Source organism: Lytechinus variegatus, chromosome 12 (assembly GCF_018143015.1).
Source record: "Lytechinus variegatus isolate NC3 chromosome 12, Lvar_3.0, whole genome shotgun sequence".
In the NCBI taxonomy this organism is placed as follows: domain Eukaryota; kingdom Metazoa; phylum Echinodermata; class Echinoidea; order Temnopleuroida; family Toxopneustidae; genus Lytechinus; species Lytechinus variegatus.
This window is the reverse complement of record NC_054751.1, coordinates 5,109,535-5,133,091: the sequence shown is the minus strand read 5'-3', so window position 1 is coordinate 5,133,091 and position 23,557 is coordinate 5,109,535. Positions and strand designations below refer to the sequence as shown.

The 23,557-nt window shown below is 35.8% G+C and overlaps 2 protein-coding genes across 2 annotated transcripts; both read right to left on the bottom strand.

Annotated features, from left to right (window-relative positions):
* Positions 1 to 2,482: 2,482 nt before the first annotated feature.
* On the bottom strand, positions 2,483 to 13,820 carry LOC121425319 (G-protein coupled receptor 12-like). The gene is made up of 2 exons (XM_041621348.1): positions 13,273 to 13,820; positions 2,483 to 3,220 (listed from the first exon to the last, which is right to left on the bottom strand). Exons 1-2 carry the CDS (start codon positions 13,477 to 13,479, stop codon positions 2,504 to 2,506), a joined length of 924 nt encoding a protein of 307 aa, XP_041477282.1. The 5' UTR covers positions 13,480 to 13,820; the 3' UTR covers positions 2,483 to 2,503.
* A 7,118-nt stretch (positions 13,821 to 20,938) lies between these two features.
* On the bottom strand, positions 20,939 to 23,254 carry LOC121425668 (substance-P receptor-like). The gene is made up of 2 exons (XM_041621820.1): positions 22,734 to 23,254; positions 20,939 to 21,859 (listed from the first exon to the last, which is right to left on the bottom strand). Exons 1-2 carry the CDS (start codon positions 22,938 to 22,940, stop codon positions 21,080 to 21,082), a joined length of 987 nt encoding a protein of 328 aa, XP_041477754.1. The 5' UTR covers positions 22,941 to 23,254; the 3' UTR covers positions 20,939 to 21,079.
* Positions 23,255 to 23,557: the final 303 nt, after the last annotated feature.

The window sequence follows — 23,557 nt, the reverse complement described above, 5'->3', positions numbered from 1 at the left end:
GACCCGTTTTATAAAACAATTAATGCACATTTTAAGATTCGTGATGTTAGTGACGATGCGAGCAACTCTCGGGCATTCACAATATTATGCAAAAGCACTCGGCGCAAGCGCCTCTTGCTTTCGCATAATTGTAAATACCCTCGAGTGTGCTGCATCGTCATAACACACTCATAAATGTGCATTAACTGTATATTATCAAAATACATAGAGGGTTGGGGACTTTTTTTTCAGATATAAAAGCATAATTTTATGGAGTTTCATTCCGTCCTTGTTTGCTTCAGTTCTTGGTAAATATATATGTGCTTTTTTTTTGCATATCCTTGTTGATATGAAATGAAGATTTGTACTTTGTATTTTTTTTGTATTTACCTGCATTTTATGTAATTCATTTGAATGAAATCCTAATAAAAACATGTTGAAAAAAAAGTGCGAAATTTGGTGTGTGTGTGTGTGCGTAAGAGAGAGCGTGCGTGTGTGTAAGCAACTATGCAAGTCTATAGACAGTCAAGAAATGAACAATCAAAACTCGGTAATCAATAAAACTATGTTGTGTGTGTGTTGTCTTTATTCAGGTGAATTTGGCGCGACAATATTACACTTAAAACTTATTTAAGTAAACTTGATTCAAAACTTGTGCTCATCAATTTTACATAACGCAATGACCCAATAATGTGGAAAAATGTAATATGTAAAAAAAGTCAAACGTCAACGAAACGCATGTTATATATACAAAAAAATATCTTCTTTTCCTAAAAATGCTGGCACATATATTCCATTTTGAAAAAATCATGAATCATAAACGAAAAATTTGAAAAGTTTTAATATATGAACTTCTACATAACCTTTGAATCGGGGAGCTTTCGCAAGGTTCGTCACAGATTTAAAGCATAGAAAATACCCTATTTCTGTGATCATTAATGGATTTTCATCACTTTCATCGAAATGTTTCCGAATTCTCTTTGCTCTTTAAAACCAACGTCAGGATGAAGATCACCTTAAGAATAAGATTACAATAAATTGCAATTATTCGTATAACAATTTCGAAATATCAAATTATATCTCAATTCCTATTTTCTATCATAAATTATATTATTTCACAATTTATTCATCATTTCTATTCTATCATAAATATGCCATTGATGTATCAAAACGTTGGTGGGTCTATTAGCTAACGATAACGCAACATATATATATATAAAGTGAAATTTAGATATCAAACCTTTAAAATAGGAATACTCTCACCGCCAATGTCCGATACCATCTCAAGTAGATATAAAAACATTGAGACGATACAATGACCTTGTTGTTAAACATGATTGTGACGCTCTATACAACTACAGCTGGTTAAATACGCGTTATTGATAAGAAAATGAAAATTTTTAGCAATATTTTATTAACATTTAAGATTTGTTCATCTACCCTTATTTTGTAGTGCCGTTAATAATTTGGATCCAACTCTGCATCAATCAATCATAATTACTTGTTTACTGGCGATAATTATATGTTCAAAACCAAATTGATTACCATGTGGCGGAGGGAGCAAGAACAAACAAAAATAAATCAAGGCTATACAATTAACCGACGTTAAATATTTTTGCTTTCCGAAAATGTATGAGCATGATGATCCAAGCTATCGAAAAATAGACATTAATTTTCATCACTGTTTCTGCAAGATATGTTATCCTTTTGACATGTTGTTTATCGTCCAAAACATGAAGGCCTACATTTTCTGTATAATTCTGAGACATCCCGCAATCTAGCTGGGCTGCTCTTGGGCTTCTCTTTTCAGTGAGAAAATATTTGAATTTATTCTGAAAACAGTGTTAATCTTATTACGATTGGTGAAAGTATTGGTTTGTGACAGTTTAATAATAATGATAGTAATATGGAGCTTTTATATAGCGCTTAATACAATACAGTTTCGACAGTGTTTATGTATACTACAGCCAATTTAAATCACAAATGATCAGTATGTGTGAGTGGGGATGGGGGCTTCACCCCTATCGGTAGTCCCTGTTCATCCCGTACTTAAAATGTGCGCAGATCAGTCAAAGGAAGTGAAAAGAGTAATAAAGATTTAATTACTAACATCAAGAGTGGTTGATCATTGTTTCGATATATACATGTATATATATATACAGAGAGAATCGAAAAGTGTCAACAGAACTGAGAAAATAATTGTCTCATTCCATTTCATATTTTTGACAATAGTTATTGAAAAGTAGAACTCCTTACATATTTTGTGTTTCCTTATCAATTTATTTTTGAAAAAAGAACGAAAATAAAAAATTGAACAACGTCATGATTCTTTTTCTGTTTTACTGCTTTCCAAGGTTGAAGGGGTGGATTCAGTATATAAACCTAAAATTGAGAAGTACTTTGGTCACTTTCTGCTCGAGAAAATTAACAAACCACCTGATTCTGTTGGGCTACCCCTAGGCCTAGGCCCTATTGATGTCTAATTGGGCTTTTTTCTAGGTAGGGACAGATTGCCCGTTTTTTCTTAAATCTTCTCGCCATTTTCAACTGTAGTTTCCTTTGTTTGAGCTTTTGAGGATATGACGCCATTCTCAGTGGTTTTCCTATTTCGAAAGCATGTATCACGTAGCAGCTGACGAAACCCGGTCAACCGGGTAAAATAGATCAACGGATTCAAAATTCCATTGACACCTTGAAAGCAAAGTGCTGCGTTTTCTAGTCTAATAAACCACAAGGTTGGATCGGGGTAAGGGTAGCTTACTGGAACGATCCATTCGGGCCTCACATAACTGATGATCAAACGGACACAAAATGGCGTCCAGCAGAGGATGTTAGTTCCAACGACGAGTGCGAAAGTCATCAGGACCTTCTTGTTCTGCTTGACCCGCTGTTCCAACGTGTCGCCTGAGAGTCCAGCCTTGCGAGCTGCACCCGAAATAGTCATGTAGACAACGGCATAGCAAACGGCGCTGAGGCAGTGCGCTCCAAACGTGGCAAGAGGAAGAATAGCAGAAACGGCAAAGTAAGTCTGTCTGGCATGGGCTTGGATCGCAAACAAGAAGGTTAGGAGGACAGCCCAGAAGATGATACAGACGAAGATACAGCGTGGTCCGGTGAAAAGTTTACGTGTGTTGAACGGATCGAAGCGGATCACGAAAATGCGATGGAGAGCCACCGAGACAGTACTGCAGATTCCAGTCAGATAGGATACCCGGATCAACACTCCCGTTTGATCCGAGATCTAAATAGAAAAACAAATCGAAAAGAAGCCTGTGATGTGCTGTGAAAAAATAGTAAGATTAATTGCAAATTTCCTCAGAATAAGACATTAACTTATATTCACAGATTTGTAAGACGGATTGCGATGGAAAGACTATACACAATAAAAAAAATAGAAAAAATAGCACATTGTCGCACAACGAGTTGTTTAAACCTTTTTTCAAATTGTTGAAACTTTTTACAGTTGTTGAAACTTTTTAAACTTGTTTAAAAAATTTAAACAATAGCTGTTAGAGTGATGGGCTTAAACAACGTGCTTAACATTTTAAACAACGTTTTTACAGTGTATGTTTAAAGCCTTTACCGTGCACTGCGCCCTGATTTCAACACGCAGAGAGCAACTTTTGGGGGATAATCTTGCACATTAAGTGAAAAGGTGCGAAGATTGTACCTTATACTTTTCACCCCCCCAAAAAAAAAAAAAATTGCAAGCACCCTACAACTTTGCACATTTTATGGTACATTTAGCTTTTTGCGCTCAAAAGGTGTAAATATGCACCTCCTAATTGTACAACTGCACCTTTATAGATGCACACTGTAAAAAACGATCGAGGAGCTAATTTAAAGTAGCTCTTAAAGAGCGTGCATGTGTAGTGACTGCACTTCGGAATTCTGATTTGTCTAGTTTAATTTAAATAAGTCACTATACACGCTCCTGAGAGCTAAATTATCTACTCGATGTTTTTTTTCTTTAGAGTGCACAGATATTGTTAAGGTGCAAAGCTTCATCCCAAAAGGACACCCATTTTTTATTTTGTAGGATGCAAATTTGCCCAATTTTTGTAGTTTCAATTTTTTTTTGATTTTTTTTATATTCATTATCGATCTGATTGTTAGATTATTATATAATTGCCAAAATAAAGTGAGGCATTCAGGGCAGAAATGTCCCAGCATTTAGTTTTTTTCCTTACTTTTCGAAACTTCCTAGCGCATTTTATTCGATGTACTACCAATATCAGAACCTAAAAATGACTCTAACCTTAAAGCGATACTCCAGGCTGAAAATAATATGATTTTAACAGAACAAGAAATATGGGACTGAAAAAAACCCTGAAAATTTGATCAAAATCGGACAAAGAATAAAGTTATGGCAATCTCAACATTTGCATTATTCCGGTAATACATGCAGTTCTAGGCATATATTCATGAATATTTAATTAGCAAACTGATGATTTCATATCCCCTCTTGTTCTTTTGTATTTCATTATATGAAATTTGGCTTATTCAATTGTTTCCTCCGAGAACTAAAAAAAATAAATTGACAACTGATTTAGTGCATTAGATATTCAGTGCCGCAACTTATTTTATCAAAAAGGAGACATATCATTCTCACCTGTATAAAAATATGAAATAATTATGATTTCGTGTAATAACATAAGAAAGGGAATGTGACATCATTAGCCCACCTAATGAATATTAATGACGATGTGCATATAATTGTTTTCACAATATATTGATAAACTTCAAGATTCAATAACATCGCATTTGTTATCAGATTTCGATAAAATTTTCAACGTTTTCTTTGTGAATATTACTCTATTTATTTAGATATCAATAATTTCAGTCTGGAGTATCTCTTTAAAGTTTCGTTCAAAAATTCTCTTTTCTCTAACAAGGCGCAAAAGCTTAGTTATTACAAAAGATGCACCTTTTGTAATTTTCCGGTACAAAATTTAATGACTGGTTTTTGTCTCACCTGCATAGCAGAGTGAGACTATAGGCGCCGCTTTTCCGACGGCGGCGGCGCACAGTGGGCCAGAATGAACCCAAAGTGCGACAAAACCCTTTTTTCACATATTTATACGATTAAATTTGGTAGATAGGGGTAATTTCACCCGTAGAATTCAATAAAAGTATTTTCAAATATTGATGACGTCATTAAAATACTGTTTTCTGATTGGCTGTTAACATTTGAGAAGAAATTACATGTTTCTAATTCTACAATAATTTTCAAATTTTCAGAAACTAGTTTTAGAGAAATTTCAGCAATAAGGAAGCATATTAGCAAACAGCAAACACATAAACAGGCAAACAAACAAAAAAAAAGTCTGTGCTCGGGGTACAAACAATTCAATTTGTGACTTGAGTATCGCTTAACCCTAAAAAGACTGGGGGCTGATTCAGCCCCCCCTCGACATTTTTCGCGATAAATCCGCCGCGCAAAATTTTTTGACCGCGTCGCTCACTGACTTTTTACTTTCAAGTCTCGGGCAACTTTTGAGACCAAAATTGTGACCCCCGGGTACTCGGTTCCGAAATTACGCAACATTTTGTAAGTGCATGCAGACCCCAAATTACTCAAAAACGTGAATTTGTGTACAAATCCAATGCAAATAGTGTTTTCAGCCAAAATTCATAAATGTATCATTATTTTTCCTTTTACTGCTTAAAATCAATTAATTAAGCCCCTGACAATTTACATTGAAAAAACAATAAAAAAACAAAATTCGAAAAACAAAGAAATACATAAGAAATTTAGAAAACAATAGAAAACATAAGAAAATAAATGTGATGTTGAATTTTTTTTAAAAATAAATTTGATCAGATGCCTATCTAGAGTATGTGAAACAAAAATAAGCAATTCAGGGGCATTATTTTATTAATTAGAGCAAACTTATGGTTTTACGCATAAATTAGCATCATTAATGAGACATGAGATTTTTTTGAAGAATTTGATGTTATAGTTTTGTAGGTAATGCCAAGGGTAATGCGTGTGCCAATTTTCGTCGCGATCGCGCGATCGACGGCCGAGATCATAAGGGGGGGCTGAATCAGCCCCCCCCCCCCGTCTTCTTAGGCGTCGAAATAGCCCAGTCTATTTAGGGTTAAAGAGGGCGCCCTACCATGAATCCGGAATTGTAAAATTCAAAGTGAAATTGTAAAAAAAAATGCAAAGGGGTATTTTTATTCAATGGGTACAATGATTAACCACACCTACATGAATTAAAATGGATTGATGCCAGTATTGGACAGTGAAATCTTTAAAATAATTATCCCAATGATAAATAATAGAGGCCGGGTCCTCTGCAGGTTAATCGGTACAAGGCCTACCTATATATTTCACCAAGAACAGCGTATACAAAGTTATTCCGAAACAGAGTCTCTCTCTGTTATCTCAACAACCATTATGTCTTTGGTGAGAGGATCTTTTAGCATACTTTGAACATCAGGAGGAAGAGGCTGTGCTTGTTGTACTCTTAAAAATTTGCTACTAATCACAATGTCACTTGTTACCATTAGTCTGTGGAATACATATAAAGTCAATAAGAGTCATAGACCAATCAATCCTTGAAATGATAATATGCACTTCCTTCTTGATTGATTTTAACAATAATTTATAGCAAATTTAGAATGAGCCAAGAGATAAACGAATTCATACGTGTATGTGAAGTTACAAACCCTTCATTTTTTTTCTTCTTTTTTTTTTTGGGGGGGGGATAAATACTAATAATGATAATGCAACTTTATACATGTATAGATCCCACGTATCTGTCATTTTCATTTTTTGGCAGAAAACTGAGTGAAACCAATCACATCCCTAGTCATGTGTGTTATAGCGATATACAGTAGGACTTGCTTTATGATAGCGATATACAGTAGGACTTGGTTTATGAACAACAAAACAAATTAATAATCTTACCCGGGAATCTTACCTTAAGAATTAATCTTCTCAGAATGACAGCATATATGCAACAGGGGATGGAACAGTTTGACATCAAAATGAAGTTGTTTTACATGTATTACTATATAGTTAGTGGAAGTGGAAATGACAGCTTGTCTTAACGTATGTTTAACGAAAATATTTTAGGAAGATACCAGTTTAAAGAACCAAACACCTGAGCCAGACCCCCCCCCCCCCCCCCCCCTCTCTCTCTCCAAACAAGCGACGGTGAGTTTCACAGAGATACGGTCTTATACGGTCCCGAAGGGAGTAGTAGACTTGTTAACTGCAAAAAAAGGGGTGAACGCTGCATTTTTGAGTACAAATGTCCCACTTGGCACAAATGTTCCTTGAGTCAAAAGAAAAAGATTCATCCAAAGAGACACGCTGTCTCTATGCAAATAAGCAAGTAATTTGCATAAATTTGCATATTAGGTCGATATAGTAAAACAAGTATTTCAGAATATATATTTAACCAGAACTGCCCTAAAATTGGAAATAAAGACTTAGGGTAAGACAGGGAAGAAAATTGACATAAAATGATTGAGATATCCTTGTTTATTATTACCTAATTTACATAAATTATGCAAATTATAATTTAAAACAGAGTATTTTTTCATGAATCCTTAACTGTTTTATGAATAACAGCAATTAATACACAATGTCAACATTCTACATGAAAGAGAATATATTAGCGAAAACATCGATATGCTTCATGACAGTATTAGTGTCTTAATTTGCTTAGAAAGAGGGCAAATATGTCAAAATGTATGACGTGATATTGCGCTAAAACGAGACCAAAACAACCTCTATGTCACAGTCACACTCACGAATCGGACAATAAAGCGATCAATGGTATGTCATTCGAGATAACGCAATCTCAACACAATAGCTTCCATCGGCTACTCGTATCGCTTTTGTTGGTGTATCTGCCACACCGTAATCTACGGGATATACGGGCAAAATGCATTTCGGTATCGGTAAAACACTATTAATTTTGTTTTGTTTCTCTTGGAAAATTTACAGGAGACATTGCTTTGCAGATTACTGCTTTAATGAAGCTCTGGCACATGAACCACGACGAATGTACCCCACCTCAATCCATATTTTAACTTTGTTAAAATTTATATCTTTTGGAGACCCCGAAGTGGCAAAACTGCATTCCCCGCGGCATTCCCGCTACTTTACAAAACCTGTTTGACTTGTATTATCGACTTGGAAAAGAGAGATGTATGAGACATCACTTAACATGTTTCCTGAAGATATTTTTTTTATTATTTAAGCCTACGTCCAGTGGCGTAACTACGGGGGGAGGCATGGGGGGGCACGTGCCCCCCCCCCCCAATCGGCTGACCAAAAAAAAACGGTGAAAAGGAGAAAAGAGGGAGAAAGGAAAATAAACGTAGTGGGAAAAAAATATTATTGTTCATTATATGTATAATGTCATATTATATCGTAATTATGTAATGTTATATTACATAAGAAACATTTTTTTCATAACTTTACGAAACATAATTTGCTCAGGGCCTATGTCTTCATTGTTCCTGGTGCTCGCATTGTCTGTTTAACGAGATATATAACCCTGTTATACTAAATCCTCCCGTTTTCAAGTCAATATACAACATACTGCCTAATATATTTCCTCGCACTTCGAGTTATTATTGTTTTATGTACAATAGTATGCTTCTTTTTCATGACTACTCAAAGTGATTGCCCCATTTTAAGGTCTTGATATAAAACATTTCCTTCGCAGTAGTGGATTGGTGAAATATGTCTGCTCTCCATGAATTCCTAGAATCAGTCCTTAAAATGTCCCTTTTTCTGATCTGAATATCAAAAATTTTCAGCTCGCGCTTCGCGCTCGCATCATATGGTAAGTGAACTACGTATGGTCTTCGTGAATTCCTACAAACAATGCCCCTCTTCGGGTCTGAATTTCCTAAATTTTCAGCTCGCGCTTCGCGCTCGCAAGATTTGATTAGTGAGATGGGTATTTTAATCATGATTACAAGTGCATTATGTGCATGTTTAGATGTAATTCTAACAAAATCAGCAAGCGCTTATTGGCACTCGCATTAGATGACTATGGTGAGATGTGTATACTCTTAATGGATTCCTAAAATATAGTCCTTAAAATCTTCCTGTTTGGGGTCAATATTTAAAAAAATTTCAGCTCGCGCTCGCATTATTTAGTGAGACAGGTACGTATCATGATTACAAAAGATTAATTATAGTGTCCCTTTTTAAGGTCTGAATATCAAAAATTTTAAGCTCGCGCTTCGCGCTCGCATTATTTGACCAATGAAATACATATCCGTTTAATGGCAAGTGACTCTATTAGGTCAGTATACCTGGCAAATGGGCGCGCTTCGCGCGCTCACTAGTGACTCAAATTTTTTGCTGGTGCCCCCCCCCCCATGCCATGACCCACGGTACGCCACTGCCTACGTCCACGGGATCCCTCCTAATTTACCCCGTCCCCTCTCTGTATTTCGACACTAAATAAAAAAATATCGTGTTTTAAAGCCACCGGCAAGGCAAATTGCGTTTTTGGTATAATAAAGCAACTGTTATATCTATATTTCATATTTATCTATATTAATATTATTGTTATCATTATTATTATATTTATTGTCGTCATTATTATTATCATTATTATTGTTCTGCAGTTTGTAATAATGCTCTAGCACAGTAAAGGCTATAACCCAACAGGAGCATGCCTAGGATACCCTTTCCCCTTTTGGTTTAATGTATTCAAAAATAGTTTGTCTTTAGAACTCTTAAAAGATTACTTTTGCTTGTATTAAAATCTAAAATCAATTCTTGATGGGCACATAAGCATATTGCTTTACGTCTCAACATCCAAGTAAATCCAAGTAAAATTTGAAAAGCAAAAAAGGTTTAATGTAAAATTTTAGGTCCCAAGAAATTTAACAAGCTTCAGCCCCCGCTTCCAAGTACCAGGGCCTCCTCTATATAATGTACATGCTGCCTTTAATAAGTGCCCTTTTCCAGATGAGGGCTTCATTTAGACGATATTCTAAATACATATTGTCAAAACAAAATAAACGGTTGGGCAACTTCGACAGACCACCGTCACGTACACGAACTTATTTTATGAGATATATAACCATCTTCTATATGTTCTTTTCTTTTCTAGAGGAGAACGCAAAGAGGCTTTACTGTGTGTAGAAGAAATGCATCTTTCTTCCGATTGGGCTCTAAAAATATTTGAATTCAACAGAGTGGAATAAATAAAGGGCTGTGTGGCTGTTCTTCAATGTACCGCAGCTCTTCTTCATGTCAATTGTAGAGTATTTTCTCCTCAATCTATTCCAAGATTTCAATACAAGCAAAAGTAATCTTTTAAGAGTTCTAAAGACAATAAACTATTTTTTAATACATGAAACCAAAAAGGGAAAGTGTATCCTAGACATTCTCCTGTTGGGTTATATAATTTACTGTGCTAGAGCATTATTACAAACGGCAGAACAATAATAATAATATTAATAATAATTATAATAATATCAGTAATGATGAATGTAAATATAAAAATATAGATATAAAAGTTGCTTTATTATACCAAATAACGCAATTTACCTGGCCGATGGTTTTAAAACACGATATTTTTTAAAATTTAAAGTCGAAATACGGGGAGGGGATTGAATAGATTCGGAGGGCTCCCGTGGGCGTAGGCTTAAATAAAAAAAAACTTTCTTCAGGAAACGTGTTGACTGATGTCTCATACATCTGTCTTTTCCAAGTCAATTATACAAGTTAAACTGGTTTTGTAAAGTGGCGGGAATGCCGGGGGAAAGCAGTTTTCCACTTCGGGGTCTTGATAAAGTTAAAATATGGATTGAGGTAGGATACATTCGTCATGATTCATGTGCCAGAGTTTCATAAAAGCAGTAAACTGCAAAGCAATGTCTCCTGTAAATTTTCCAAGAGAAACAAAACAAAATTAATATTGTTTTACCGATACCGAAATGCATTTTGCCCGTATATCCCGTAGATTACGGTGTGGCAGATACACCAACAAAAGCGATACGAGTAGCCGATGGAAGCTATTGTGTTGAGATTGTGTTATTTCGAATGACATACCATTGATCGCTTTATTGTCCGATTCGTGAGTGTGACTGTGACATAGAGGTTGTTTTGGTCTCGTTTTAGCGCAATATCACGTCATACATTTTGACATATTTGCCCTCTTTCTAAGCAAATTAAGACACTAATACTGTCATGAAGCATATCGATGTTTTCGCTAATATATTCTCTTTCATGTAGAATGTTGACATTGTGTATTAGTTGCTGTTTTTTTTTTAAAACAGTTCAGGATTCATGAAAAAAATACTCTGTTTTAAATTATAATTTGCATAATTTATGTAAATTAGGTAATAATAAACAAGGATATCCCAATTATTTTATGTCAATTTTCTTCCCTGTCTTACCCTCAGTCTTTATTTCCAATTTTAGGGCAGTTCTGGTTAAATATAATACTTGCTTTTACTATATCGACCTAATATGCAAATTTATGCTAATTACTTGCTTATTTGCATAGAGACAGCGTGTCTCTTTGGATTAATCTTTTTCTTTTGACTCAAGGGACATTTGTGCCAAGTGGGACATTTGTACTAAAAAATGCAGCGTTCAACCTCTTAACAAGTCTACTAGAGCGGGGAGTTTGTTTAATGTCACCCGCAACGTTCGGCACGCGTATAATGGGACACTAACTTGGAACGACTTTTTGTGATAAATACGGCGAACATGTGGTTGGAAAATTGGTTATATCTCCAGAAAATGCACGTATCTGCAGCTAAATTTGGTACCATTGTAAAGCATGAACTATAACAAAGACCGTCATGGTATTTATAGCGCAGCAATCGGCAGCAATTTGTAAAAGAAATGCTCATGAAAAAAAAATTTGCTAAAACCCCCCATTGTCAAATGGTTTCGTCCAAAATTACCTCTGAAGGGATCATCATTTTATCTTGAAAATTTTTGATCACTTAAAACAATCATTCATCAAAAAGTACCGTGAATTAGAAATAAATTAAGCTATCCGTTTTGTTGAAACAGTGAAATATCTAAAACGTGTCATTTTCACATGCGGTAGCCGTAAAGGGTCATTTTTCCGGTAATATTGAATAAAATGGGCAACTAATAATCAATTTCATGGAGAAATATTGTATGGAGACATCCTACAGGTTCTTATCTTTGCTTAGAACATGAAAAAAACAAAATTTGTTTCATGACCAAAAACCAGTTTTGGCGCACTTTTGCTCTCTCCTGGCCCACTGTGCGGCGGCGGCGTCAACATCAAATCTTAACCTGAGGTTAAGTTTTTGAAATGACATCATAACTTAAAAAGTATATGGACCTAGTTCATGAAACTTGGCCATAAGGTTAATCAAGTATTACTGAACATCCTATTAGAGTTTCATGTCACATGACCAAGGTCAAAGGTCATTTAGGGTCAATGAACTTTGGCCGATTTGGGGGTATTTGTTGAATTACCATCATAACTTTGAAAGTATGTTGGTCTAGTTCATAAAACTTGGACATAAGAGTAATCAAGTATCACTGAACATCCTGTGCGCATTTTAGGTCACATGACCAGGGTCAAAGGTCAATGAACTTTGGCCATAATGGGGGTATCTGTTGAATTACTATCATAACTTTGCAAGTTTATTGATCTGACTTTTGAAACTTGGACCTAAGTGTAATCAAGTATCACTGAATATCCTGTGCAAGTTTCAGGTCACATGATCAAGGTCAAATGTCATGTGAGATCAATGAACTTTGGCGGCATTGGGAGTATTTGTTGAATTACAATCCTATCTCTGTAAGTGTATTGGTCTAATTCATAAAACGTGGAAATAAGAGTAACCAAGTATCACTGAACATCTTGTGTGAGTTATAGTAGTTTTCAAAGCCAGCACTGCTGCTATGTTGAATCGCGTGATGCAGGTGAGACGGCCAGAGGCATTCCATTTGTTTTCTAATAAATAATATTATTTAAGATTTGTATAATGCACTTTCCATCTTAATTAGATGTTCAGCGCGCTTCAGAACATTAGAGAATGAGATTTAAAAAAACAACTCAGACTTACATAATAGTACGAACTTAACAATGAAAACAATAAGTCGATAAAAAATATTGTATAATCATAAATGCCTCACAGATATTTGTTTAGAAATAAGAAGAGCTTAATTTGGTACATGGTCTGATAAATATATATAAATATATATATATATATATATATATATATATATATATATATATATATATATATATATATATATATATATATATATATATAGATCTAGAATATACAATTTTGTTTGCTTACGTATTCCCTGATGAAGTGACGGTACAGGAGCGTGAAAACCGTCATGAACGTTGCTACAAAGTCGGAGAAGGCAATGTTCCAAAGAAAGATGTTTTGCGTCTTTCTTAGCGTCTTGCTTGCGATGATGACGATTACCGTAATCGCGTTACAAACAATAGCGATTGAATTTAAGATGAGCATTGGTATATAAGTGTCTAATTCACCCATATCTTCTTGAAGGTATTCCTATCGATTGTAGATCTAGGTGTCTTTGAGGATATTCGGGTAGACGATGTTCAGAAAGGACTAAATAGTTGTTCTGTTTCCAAATCAGACCAATAGCGTGGCGCTTAGAGATAAACGGAGAAAGACACCTAGGAAATTGTCTAATTTTATTAAGATGAATTCGATGTGGCGATTAACTTTCCATCCATACAGTGGTTTGCAGTATACCGAGATGATATTTTTCTAGCCTTTCAAACATATATTCTGTTGTGAAAAATTTGCAATCCTATATATACACATATAAAATATTTTCAAAAACATGATATAAAAATAAAAACGGGTGTGATAACTATGTAAAATTAAACAATTTCATATCTTTAGAAATCGTGCATCAAAAACTCGAGTATTTAATGGTTTCGCCTTGTTTCCCCATGGGAGAGTAATTGAGGGTGCGCGTTAGAGAATGCGCGTGCGTTTGACTCACTTCATTTAACTTATTTATTTCCTCATTCCGCCTAACAATCACGTTTTACGTTAAAAGGTGGCTAAGCTTTTATCGCCCATACAATAATTGATACAGCGATACTGTGGTCTTTTCATGATCTTTGTATGCTATATCCTCGATCTCTTCTTGCACTTTGTAGCTATAGGCAGCCCAGTAATGTGATGGGTTAAAACTATGAGGGAAACATTAATGGCGTATGGGGCAAAATTTCTAAAAAGCTATTCTAACCACAATCCTCGCGCATAGAGACCTGTATAGGTGTTATGCGTATTAAGAACTGTACTATTAGTATTATTATCTTATATTTCAACCGTTTTCCTTTTCTTTTTTGTCTCCTTCCCCCACCCCCATGTATACGCCAGTGAGGCAGTCTATTAAGGACAAGTATGGCAAATGAACTGAAAACTGATTGAATATCGCTTTTTTAAGGTCAGCTTTAGTTCTGTTGTTGGCTTATTTTTTCATTGGATTATTTTCTGAAGAGACAATATCTATCCTTACCGTGCTTTCGTTTTTTTATCACCCTAATAGTAACGTTATATAAGGAATAACTCGACCACTTTAAAACACTTTATTCAACTTTGTATTTCCTGCCTTTTTAGTATAAATCTTTAAGGAGGAAATTAGAGAAGCTCGATTGCGTGCTGGTGGAATATTATTTTCTCTCAAATTTATTTCAAAGACAATTGTTTACGAAGTGGGAAAAATGACCTCGCAATTAATTTCCACTTCGCTGGCTCACATTCCTTCCACAGTTTTAAACATAAGTCCACAAAACGTCATTCTCATAATCTTTCTGTATCTCTCTCCCCCTTCCTCTCTGTCCCCCTCTCTCTCCCTCTCCCTTTCCTTCCCTCTCCCCTCTCGTTTTCCTCCTTCCCTCCATCTCTGTCATTCTCCTTTCAAGGTATATCCTTTATATTGCGTTTGCTAATTTTCTTGTTATTTTAGCAGCTTAAAGCTTTGCGGAGGAGTAAGTATATCATACACAAAATTACTTTTCCAACAGTGATTTTAAGGGGCGATCACCATAGGCAGCAAAAGGGGGGGGGGGGGGGCATGACATTTTTCTGAAGTTTAGCCAATTCGTGGCTTTCATTGGCCGGTTACAACGTTATACAACTTCTTTATTTGATGATTTTAATGATATCATATAATGGGAGGCGTTCGAAGGCCTGCCATCGGACTTTGATTATTGGCAATCTCGTGTGATAGATATGGTTGAAAGACAATGGAGAGCCAATATCTATCCTCACCGCACTTTTGTTTTTTTATCACCATTACCATAATAGTAACGTTATATAAGGAATAACTCGAGCCGTTAACGAATTTAAAACTCTTTATTCAACTTTCTATTTCCTGCCTTTTTAGTATAAATCTTTAAGGAGGAAATTAGAGAAGCTCGATTGCGTGCTGGTGGACTATTATTTTCTTTCAAATTTATTTCAAAGCCAATTATTGTTTAAGAAGTGGGAAAATTGACCTCGCAATTAATTTCCACTTCGATGGCTTACATTCCTTCCACAATTTTATACACAAATCCACAAAATGTCATTCTCATAATCTTTCTGTATCGCTCTCCCCCTTTCTCCTTTCTGTCCCCCTCTATCTCCCTCTCTCTTTCCTTCCCTCTCTCCTCTCGTTTTCCTCCTTCCCTCCATCTCTGTCATTCACCTTTCAAGGTATATCCTTTCTATTGCATGGGTTTGCTAATTTTCTTGTTATTTTTAGCAGCTTAAAGCTTTGCGGAGGAGTAAGCATATCATAGACAAAATTACTTTTCCAACAGTGATTTTAAGGGGGGTGATCACCATAGGCAGCAAAAGCGAGGGAGGGGGGCGTGTCCCCCCTAAATTTGAGGTGGGGGGACGATCCCCAAAATTTTTTGTTGATAACCTTTTTTTTTTGCTTGTCAGTTTTTTTTTCCTGCGTCCCCCCTAAAATTTTAGGTTGATAACCCTTTTTTTTCCTTTTCAAAATTCTTGGTGGTCCCTCCTACAATTTTTGGCTCCCACCGCCAATGACGATCACACATCATTTTTTGAAGTTTAGCCAATTCGCGGCTTTCATTGGCCGGTTAACAATTTCTTTATTCGAAATAATGCTTGAATTCCAGTGACTTCATATAATGGGAGGCGTTCGAAGGCCTGCCATCGGACTTTGATTGTTGACAATCACGTGTCATAGCTATGGTGGAGAGACAATATCTATCCTTACCGTGCTTTTGGTTTTTTTTTATCACCATTACCATAATAGTAACGTTATATAAGGAATAACTCGACCCGTTGACGATTTTAAAACTCTTTATTCAACTTTCTATTTCCTGCCTTTTTAGTATAAATCTTTAAGGAGGAAATTAGAGAAGCTCAATTGCGTGCTGGTGGAATGTTATTTTCTTTCAAATGTATTTCAAAGACAATTGTTTAAGAAGTGGGAAAAATGACCTCGCAATTAATTTCCACTTCGATGGCTCACATTCCTTCCACAATTTTAAACATAAATCCACAAAATGTCATTCTCATAATCTTTCTATATATCTCCCCCCTTCCTCCTCTCTGCCCCCCTCTCTCTCTTTCCTTTCCTCTCCCCTCTCGTTTTCCTCCTTCCCTCCATCTCTGACATTCTCCTTTCACAGTATATCCTTTATATTGGGTTTGCTAATTTTCTTGTTATTTTTATCAGCTTAAAGCTTTGCGGAGGAGTAAGCATATCATACACAAAATTACTTTTTCAACAGTGATTTTAAGGGGCGATCACCATAGGCAGCAAAAGCGGGGGGACGTGCCCCCTTCTTCTAAATTTGAGGTGGGGGCGATCCCCCCTAAATTTTTAGTCGATAACCCTTTTTTTTGCTTGTCAATTTTTTTTCCTGCGTCCCCCCTAAAATTTTAGGTTGATAACCTTTTTTTTCTTGTCAAAAATTTGTGGTGGTCCCCCCTACAATTTTTGGCTCCAATGGCGATCACACATCTTTTTTTGAAGTTTAGTCAATTCGCGGCTTTCATTGGCCGGTTAACAATTTATTTATTCGAAATAATGCTTGAATTCCAATGACTTCATGTAATGGGAGGCGTTCGAAGGCTTGCCATCGGACTTTGTTGACAATCTCTTGTGATAGCTATGGTGCGGAATCCGAAAAAAAACATTTGCTTAATGAAAATCGTTGAGGCAGTATTTCAAAGAGACCTTACTTTTATCTTCATTGACCATTTTCTGGGATTGAGGTGTCAAAATTAAAGAGCAGATATTTGAACTCTTTAAACATGTGATTTTTTTGAAATTCAGATAGCACCCGCCAATTGTCCCTTTTTCATTTCTTACCCATGCATGAATGAGGAATTCTTTAAGTTATACCAGATGAAAAGGGGAAACCTAAGCTTGACAATGATAGGTCATTTGTCTATTTAGGCCTATTTATGATGAAGTTTCGATAATCATCAGTTTCGTTTTTTAGGAGATGCCTTATCTATCCTTTGAATAAAATATAGGCATGGTGATGCTTTAAAGGGGTATTCTTGGATAGAAATAATTATATCTAATGAAACATTTCGCGGGGGGGGGTCGATGGCCCGCAAGTGCCACCTCTGTACGCCAATGGGAGGGGTATTTTTAAGCATATATTTCATAAGAGCCGAAAGTGCTCAAGTATGGTGATTTAGTACAAGATTTCTTTAAAAAGTCTAGAAATTGTCTAAGAAGGACAAATCACATCTCCAGCCTCGTGTAGTGAATCTCATGGATCTAGACTTGAATCTCGTCAATTAAACTAAAAGAAAATCTAAGATCTCGAAAACATATAGCATATTTTTCTATTAATTTCTCTATTAAGTTCTCGCGCCCCTTCGTCTAACTTGTATTATTTTGCGATCTTTGTAATCACACATTACTCATCGCTAACAGCAAATTGTAAAAACGCTTTGAAAGAAGCAAACAATAATGGAAATATAAAAAGAATAGGCATGCTAAATATGCTTTTAACAAAAAAAGAGCAACATGCCATACAGTTAAGACCTTCAAAGATGTTTTGCAAATAAATGTTGGCTGTATAATGAATTAGTTATTTAGTCTCGTGGTCTTAATTTCCTCCAAATATCAGTTGGCAGTACAGGCCCGCATTATCAACAAACTAAATAATAAAAAAACAACTCATTAAAAAAACTTAATCGTATATCAATGTAACAAATAAGATTTTTTGTTACTTTTTATTTGACGTGTAGAACACGATAAATGACGATAATATCGCACTGTAATTTTCAAAAGCTATAATACATCACGAATAAAGCAATATTAAATGTAAATACACACTCTACATGATTAGAGTACTCAAACCAAGTATATAGACATAACTTTCAGTTTATTGGTTATGAATTTAAAACTTTAAAATACATCTGTCTATACTATCACATTCTTTCGCGTTCAATTTTTTGCAAACTAGTATATACATTCACATTTTATACAAATCCAACAATGCCTTATAATAATATACTTTGCTGAAATTTGATTTGGTGCAGTAATGTTTCACTTGATTGCTAAGAAAGCATGGATGCTTGTAAGCAAGCAATCAGAATACTAACAGCTTAGGGACCTGGTAATGATGATTTAATTGCCTTATACCAACGGACATTAGCGCACCATGTGAGAATTCGAAACCCTCGCTGACTCGCTCACACATAAAAAGTATCAGTTGCTTCCAATTCACTTCAATCCTAGATTTTCCGGGTTTTTTAAGAATTGTGGTATGTTTATAAAACGTAAATGTCACAACTCGATCATTCTGAATATCTATGACCAGTTTTCGTCTTGAAATATTATCAGTACGTATAATGGCGATAATTGGCAGGGTGTAAGCTTATATTAAGAGGTAGCAGGTATTCCTTTATAAGAAACATACATTTAGCTCTGCAAAAACTAAATAAAATAAATCCAAGCAACTCTTAGCTGCTAGTACTTTCTGGTAATTAAACTTGCGAACTTCATCCGATTCAGTAAAATATTTGTAAATACTATTATTTTTTACATAAAACTCATGTAAACTAAATATACATAATGGTTTGATATAGGACTTGAACAGTCAGGACAATGTTCAACACACCGATGAGATATGAACGTTGACGCGTCGCCGTTCATACTCTTCATCGGTGACACCACAAGAATTATTTTTCCACTTATATGGCCATGGGTGTCGATCGGTATTCTTGGTTGGGGGGGGTGATTGACACAAATGTTCTTGTGGATGGGGATCTTTCAACATTACCCCCACTAAAATCACAAGTTAGGACATTTGGGAGTGATTGATATGCATGGTGTTCCTTGAAATTCCTTCATTGTTGCAGTGTACTGTACTTAGATATTTTTTTTGAAAATTTAATTTGTGTTACAAGTAAGCCTATTCTAAATGCATACGAAAGAAAAAATGGCAAAAATTGTCTGGACCATGTACAAAGTGATCTGTTTATTGGCATGAAGTGTACAACTACTGTCTAAAATCTAACCCGACTGGCAATATCCTTTTTTTCTTCTAAATGCATGATGATAAAATGCAGATTCGGACAAATTAAGACTAGGACAAATTACAAACTGTGTGGCTTCTCATGCGCCATCGGGCTCATTCCTTAGACTATTTTAACCCTGGATGTTAACATGTTTTAAATGCTTTATAAGTGCATGAAACAAAAACAAACATAAAAACAATCAAAACTCCACTTTCATGTTATGATATTTCTCCAACATTTTCTTGAACCATCAGTGTGTAATATCAGCTGATATGTGTTAAAATGAAATTTACGCACCGCATGAGTGTGCTCATATAGAATGCAAAACTGCCATCCCTTTCCAAACTCAAAAGATATTTCTTTTTGCCAAAATAAGAAAAAAATCAATCAAGATTAGTTATTCAAGTCCATAACAATAACAAGAGTAACATGGAAAAAACACATCCGACGTTCATATCCGAAGATACGCTTTAGAGAGAAATGAATGATTATTCTTTCTGAAACAATTAATTGATTTCACTTATTAAAAAATAAAAAATATAATATTATATTGAGCTCACTGAACCTCAATATTTTCATGAAAGGTATCTGATGGAGTGACATGATAAAATGTTTAATATTAATTACATCCAACCGCATACAACCAAAGCACCATACATATGAGCTACTGATTACCAAACGACCATTATGACTTTTTAAAAGTGAAATTTTTGCATTTGATATGGGCTAACTCTATCATGACTATAGGCACCTCATTTCCAGATAGATAGGTAATGAGGACATCAATGCTCTCCTGCAAAATATTACTGACCAAAACTTATCGTTCTAGTCAAGGTATTTGGATATACAACTAGGGGTGACTTTCGTTTTGTGCACATCTTACTTTTGGTATATTTTCTTGTTCAAATGTTTACTGAATGCCGAACTTAATATATAACAATACTATAATGGCGTACATCGGTAAAGTGTGTGTAACCAGGCAGATAAATGAAGTGATAAGCCTATACTCTACAGAAACGCAAAGGTATTTTTCTTATGCACTTGGATGTGGGGAGGGGTAAATCTGAGAAAAGTTATTTGTACTTCTTCAAGATCTACCCCTCTGGGATTTACGTCCATGGGGTTTTCCCCGTTTATCTTGCCACCCTTTTACTCCCTTTTAATTTCCACCCTTTTGAATTAATTGATTTATTAAATTCAATTTATTCACCACTGGTGGGATGGAACACAACAAAAATTGTTTTCGTCGGGGTCCTTTTATGTCATGTGTTAAAAAAATATCGTATACATAAAATTTCATTCTTTTTCATCTTGAACCTCCACCCATCTGTTCAAAAGTCCTGGAAAAGGATGGTTTTATTTAATAACAATATACACAGATGGCGAGGGGAAACAAACTGATTGATGGCATACTATAATCATCACTATAATCATCATGATCAAACTTTTCATTTTTTCATCATCATTATTAAAATGTTTCTACCCTAAATTATTGGGGGGATGATAATACAGCCCATCGCCCCATTTGAAATATTGGGGGTTGGGATATATCTCCCCCCGTGATCGACACCAATGTATATGGCGAGCCATTAACTCCGTTGAAAAGCTAAGTAGAAACAACATTAACACCTTGCTCGCGAACTCCACCGCTGTCTTTAGGATCGGGGACGGAGCTCTCCTGCGTTTTAAGTGAGAGCTCAGCATTCTTCTCACCCTCCGCCTTATGACTCGAAGGGCTGCGCGTAGGGATGCAACAACGCGGCACATTACTAGTAATGAGGTTGCGGAAGTCGGTTAGTCGACTCCAGTAGATTATCGGATTAAGAATTCCGTTGAGTCCAAGTAGACCTCTTGTCACGTTGGCATAGATCCAGAACTTATAATTGAGCGTGAATGTTTCGAAGTTGAAAACCCAGTCTGGTCTGACGTAGATAATGAAGTAACTAAAACTAATCGGGAGCGAACAGACAATATTTGTTCCAACAACGAGCGCAAAAGTAACCAGCACTTTTTTATTCTGTTTGATGCGTTGTAGCAGCATGCGATTGGACAACCCGACTTGTTCGTTCGCTGCGTTTGAAATTGTCCAGTACACCGTTACATAGCAAACGGTGCAGATGGTATGGGATACGAATGAGACCATAGGCAAAATGAGCGTTTCAAGGTCAACGCGTTCATCTATGTTGAATAGGTTGATAGCTGTGAATGTCCCAAGCGGAATTAACCAAAATGCAATGCTGGCTACAACACAGCGTGGTGCGGTGACGAGGTTACGCTTGTTGAATGGATCAAAACGGATGATGATGAAGCGATGAATGGCGACCGCTAGCGCGCTGAATATCCCAGTAATTACCGCTGCGCGCATTCCCAAGTGGAGTAATGTAATCTGAAACGAAATAGAAGTAAAATAAATATTTAGATTATTGGGTATGCAATAAGAATCTCGTGGCTCGTGGCAGATTTGCCTCTTGGTTATTCATGGAGCCCTTAACATTACTGTCTTTGATATATATTGTGAACCTCCGGAATTGTAAACCCCTTATTGTAAACTTATGATTTCCAAGTACAAAATGATTAAGCGTAACATAATAATAACTTGTCAATGCTCCGTTATTTCGATGGTCTAGACTTTACTCCATTTTTTTCAAATAATCCTGTTTTAACATACATCTGAATTTAGCAGGAATAGAGGGCTACAAACTAGGTGAGCAGTCAAAACATGCCAATTAAGAAAGCAGGGTCTGTACGTGACGTCCCCTCCTTTACATGCAATCACTTGCAAAAGGAAAAAGGAAAAGAAATAAAGACTTGGCAACTTACTTTGCTTATTAAAGTGGGGGCTGAGAGCCAGCTTAAAGTGTTAAAGTCGCTAGGCCTTACTTGTCCACTTAGGATGACATTGATTATTAACACTCCAAGGACAAAGTTTCAACTTTCTAGCTTACATCACTATTCGAAAAAACTGTGCACCATGTACAGCAGAAAGGTGCACAATTTCACAAGTTGTACGAAGTGATCAAACTATGTGGCGCCAATAAAGCTGCATTTTTTATTTTAAGAGTGTATGTGATGAGTGAAAAAAGGCAACTTGATTCTCAAAAGATTATTGAGAGCCCCTTTTTTTGTAGTAATCTTTATTCAGTTCACAAACACACATTATCTGAAAAAAATGACTTCCTATATAGCTGAGCAATTTTGATGAAATAAAACTTGATGAGGAGTCTCTCTATATAATTTCACTAATAGAGGCAGATACTTACATTTATGCCTCGTAGATATGACAGGAGAAGAGTGAGGATCGCGAGGGTTGATGTAATGCAATCGACAGTGGCGATATTACACACGAAGATATTCTGGGTCTTCCTCAGCCTTTTGCTGGCAATGATGGCGGCCACAGTGGCCGCATTCATGCCGACGCTGATGCCGTGAATTCCAACGAGGCCACTGTAGATACTTAGACTGGACATGATTCGATCTGATCGAGCTCGGATTACATATATTGTAACGGTGGCGGAATCTGATACTGCGTAAAATAACTCGTTGTGATGGAAATTATATTACAGTCTCAAAATTAAATATTCTAAAGTACTTCTGAGATTAAACGTTTTATTTTCTAAAGATCTTGATGCGGCTTCAGTAGAAATAAGAAACCTTCCAAGTCGGCTCCGGATGATAGTACTGTAGTTAAAGTGGTGGGATTCTTTGCCAGGGATTTGGCTTTTATGCTCCCAATCAAAAAATCACATCGGTTTCTCTTCATTTCCAATTTCACCCTCACTCTTATAACGCCGCTTGCAGTTCATTTGTTCATTGTGTTTTTCATCTGAACAAATCTAGAGCAAATGAGTATTTGCTACATGTCTTTGCTAACTTTAAAAAGCTTTTAATTGCATTACTTTGTTGGTATAATCGAATAAGTCTATTATGCCTTCTTCAATTTTAGTCATACAGTACGCTAACAATGCCCCCAAAATGACGGCATGTATTCATAAAAAGATCGACCATATTGTTACAGCCTCTGATATGGAGCTATAAGTTTTCTTTTTTAATAGCCATTACTTACGAAAGGAAATGATATCCATCA